The sequence below is a fragment of the Pteropus vampyrus genome, unplaced genomic scaffold (genome assembly GCF_000151845.1).
Source record: "Pteropus vampyrus isolate Shadow unplaced genomic scaffold, Pvam_2.0 Scaffold167, whole genome shotgun sequence".
Taxonomy (NCBI): Eukaryota; Metazoa; Chordata; class Mammalia; order Chiroptera; family Pteropodidae; genus Pteropus; species Pteropus vampyrus.
In genome coordinates, this window is record NW_011888948.1 from 3,134,916 (window position 1) to 3,138,432 (window position 3,517).

General features: G+C 29.2%; 1 protein-coding gene across 1 annotated transcript in view; it reads right to left on the bottom strand.

Moving 5' to 3' along the window:
- Positions 1-3,517, bottom strand: part of NEK5 (NIMA related kinase 5) — a 68,294-nt gene that overhangs the window by 60,030 nt on the left and 4,747 nt on the right. Inside the window, exons 3-4 of the mRNA XM_023536715.1 lie at positions 2,132-2,157; positions 1,517-1,521 (exon numbers count right to left, since the gene is read on the bottom strand). Of these exons, the coding sequence (XP_023392483.1) occupies positions 1,517-1,521; positions 2,132-2,157 (31 nt within the window). The remainder of the gene's footprint in view (positions 1-1,516; positions 1,522-2,131; positions 2,158-3,517) is intronic.

Below are 3,517 nucleotides of genomic sequence, written 5' to 3' on the forward strand. Positions count from 1 at the left end.
TCAGTTAGTCCCAGACAAGAAGAAGCTGAAAAGGTCTATCACCACCAAATCAGTATTACAAGAAATGTTAAAGGGATTTCTTTAAGAAGGAAAAATTTAAAATGTGAGTAAGAAAATATCACAAAGAAAAAAAATTCTCAATAACAAAGGTAAACATAATAAAAGTAGTAGATCAACTAACAATAGAGCTAGTACAAAGGTTAAAAGAAAAAGTAGGAAGATCAGGTGTAATTACAAATTAAAGGATACATACACACACGCACGTATACATGCACAAAAGAAGTAAAAAACAATGACAACATAAACACAAAGAGGGTGAGTAAAAATGGTAGTGATTCTAGAATGTGTTCAAACTTAGGTGACTATCAACTTAAAATAGACTGCTGTAAACATAGCTTGGTATACAAAAGCACATGGTAACCACAAGCCAAAAATCTACATACAAGAAATAAAGAGACAAGAATCCAAACACAACACTCCAGAAAGTCATCAACATATAAGCGAGCAAGAGAATAAGAAACAGAGAAATACAAAAATAGAAAACAATTAATAAAATGGCAATAACTATATATCTATCAATAATTACTTTAAGTGTTAATGTATTAAATGTTCCAATCAAAAGATGAATGGATAAAGAAGTGGTACATATATACAATAGAATATTACTTGGTCATAAAAAATAATCAAATCTTACCATTTGCAAAAACATAGATGGACTTAGAGGGTATTAGGCTAAGTGAAATAAGTCAAAGACAAATACCTTATGATTTCACTTATATGTGGAATCTAAAAAACAAAATAAACAAACAAAATAAAAACAAACTCATAGATACAGAGAACATATTGATGGTTGTCAGATAGGAGGGAGTTGGAAGGATGGGTGAAAAAACTGAAAAAATTAAGAAATACAAACTGGTAGTTACAAAATAATCACAGGATGTAAAAGTACAGCTTAGGGAATTCAGTCGATAAAATTGTAATTACTATATATGGTATCAGGTGGGTACAAGACTTAGGAAGATCACTTTATAAGTTATATAAATATCTAACCATTATACTGTACATCTGAAACTAATATAATTTTAAATGTCAACTGTAATCAAAAAATATAAAAATTTTGTCTTAATTCAGTTGGGCTGGTGATACTGTATCCATTATTTAGGCACCTAGAGAAAAGTTATTTTAATATTTATCTTTCAGCAGCAAAGGAATTCTTTATAAAAATGCAATGTCCAGCAGCAATCACTGCTGAGAAGAAACAAATAAAACCTAAGATATGAAAATGTGTCATATATCACGAGACTAGTAAAGTTCAGTATTAAGATTACTACATTTTTCATTTTCAAACAAAAATTGTGTCTTGTGATTTCATTTATGGTCACTGTATTTTCTTATTATTCTATTTGTCATCTATGGACAGTACTTTTCAAATGTTTTGGTGCCAATGGCAGTAGCCACACCTCATTTCTACTTTTCCTCCCTTGTTCCTGACTCTTTGCCTACTTGTCATTTCCACCCTGACTTCCAGCCCAGCTGCCCACCTTCTGTTCCTCTCCATAATATTCTTTTACCATTGGCGCACACGTAATGGGTGAGCTTCCAAATTTCTCATCCTCATTTAGAAATAAGAATTTTTTTTTAATTAACATTCTCAATCCCAACTTTACTGCTCTGTATGTATCCTTCAGTAAGTTATTTAGCCTTTCTAAGCTTCAATATCTTCCACCCCAATTTAAATTGTATAGATAGTACATGAGTTTTGAAATAAAAATTACTGAATTATTGCTACCAGACTGATAGATTTAGCTCCTTAAAAAAATTTAACTATTTTTCATAAGAATATTACAAACAAAATTAAAAGCAAACATAAGTTAGGTAAAAAAAAAAACTAAATATATTTGACAAAAATTTTGTATTTGAATATATAAAGAATTCTGGCAATTAATCAGAATTAATTAAAAATTAATTCTGGCAAACGTCAATACAAATATGGCAAAATATCTGAATAGGCAACTCACAAAAAATAAAAGAAATAAAAACAGCTGATAAACAGAAAAAATATTCAACTTCACTCAGAAATTAAAGAATAAAAACTAAAAGTTTGATAGAATGTTTCTTCTGTGAAACTGACAAAGACCAAAAGAATGTTAATACCCACTGTCAACCAGAAAGCAGCAAAATGAACACTCATATACTTCTGGTGTAAGTATATAAATGGGTAAGTCTATAAATGGGTAGTTTTTCTGAGAAAGCAATTTTACAGTATGTAATAAGGAACTTTAAAATGCTTCTATTTTTGACTTATTAATAATGTCTTCTGAAAATTTAACCAAAGAAAATAATCAGAAATGTGCCTGAAGATTCTCATACAAAAGCCATCATTAAAGTGTTTTATTCTTAATATTCTTAAAAATACATGCTTGTGATTTTTAAAAATATTTTAAGCCAGATAGAAGTGAATAAGGTCAAATGGAACTTCCCTTTTTCCTCCCCACCCATTCCATGAGTTCCTATTTTTTCGGGGTAATTACTGTTAATTTTTAGACCCTTTTTAGATTTAATACTTGTATAGGTAAATATATCTACTTATATAATATATACTATGTATATTGTTTAATAAAAATGAATCATACTCTACATATATAGGTATTTAATCAAAGCAAAAAAAAAAACAGACAACGTAATTGTCTGGAAGTAGAAAAAGTTAAATTGTGATATTCTAAACCTGATGTCATAATATGTAGTCATTAAAAATCAAGGGTAGCAATGTGTTCTAGTGGAAAGAGCAGAGAAAGAGCAAGGATGTGCTAGGTTACTGTGCATCCTTGAGCAAATCGCTTAACCTCTTTGAGCCTCAGCTCTTTCACCTATACAATGAGAGTAATGAGATCTACTTTTCAGGATTATTGGGAGGACTAAAGAAGTTGATATATGTAAAACACCTAGGATGGCATGACATGTAATAGACACCTGGTATGTGGTAACATTATTGTTATTGTGAACATTTAATATTATCATGCAAGAATATTTTATTATATGAAAACACTGACACGATAAAATATTCACAATATATTGCTAAGTGTAAAAAGCTGCTATAAAAGAGTATATCCACCATGACACCAATCATTCTAATAACTTATAAAATACACTAATGCATTAAAAATAACCTGGAGAGTCACCATAATGTTGATAGCGATTAAGAGAGAAGTTTTAAGTAATTTTTATTTTCCTCTAAATGGTCTTATTTTACCCTTTGATTCTTTTCAAAATTTCTACAATAAAATTTTTTTATTTTTGTTATTTCAAGAAAACATATAACACTCTTTTGAGGCAAGAAATAAAAGAGTATGCTTGATAATGGTAGGATGACAGAAAATATTAGCTTTTGGGTTCTTGTAACAAAATAAACAATTTAAGTTCTATAGTCTAGAGTTTTCTGAGAGGTACTGGAGAAATGAGAAAAAAATGTAAATTTCTCAAGAAATAATGAAAAACTACATTAACATAGAAAGGAAGA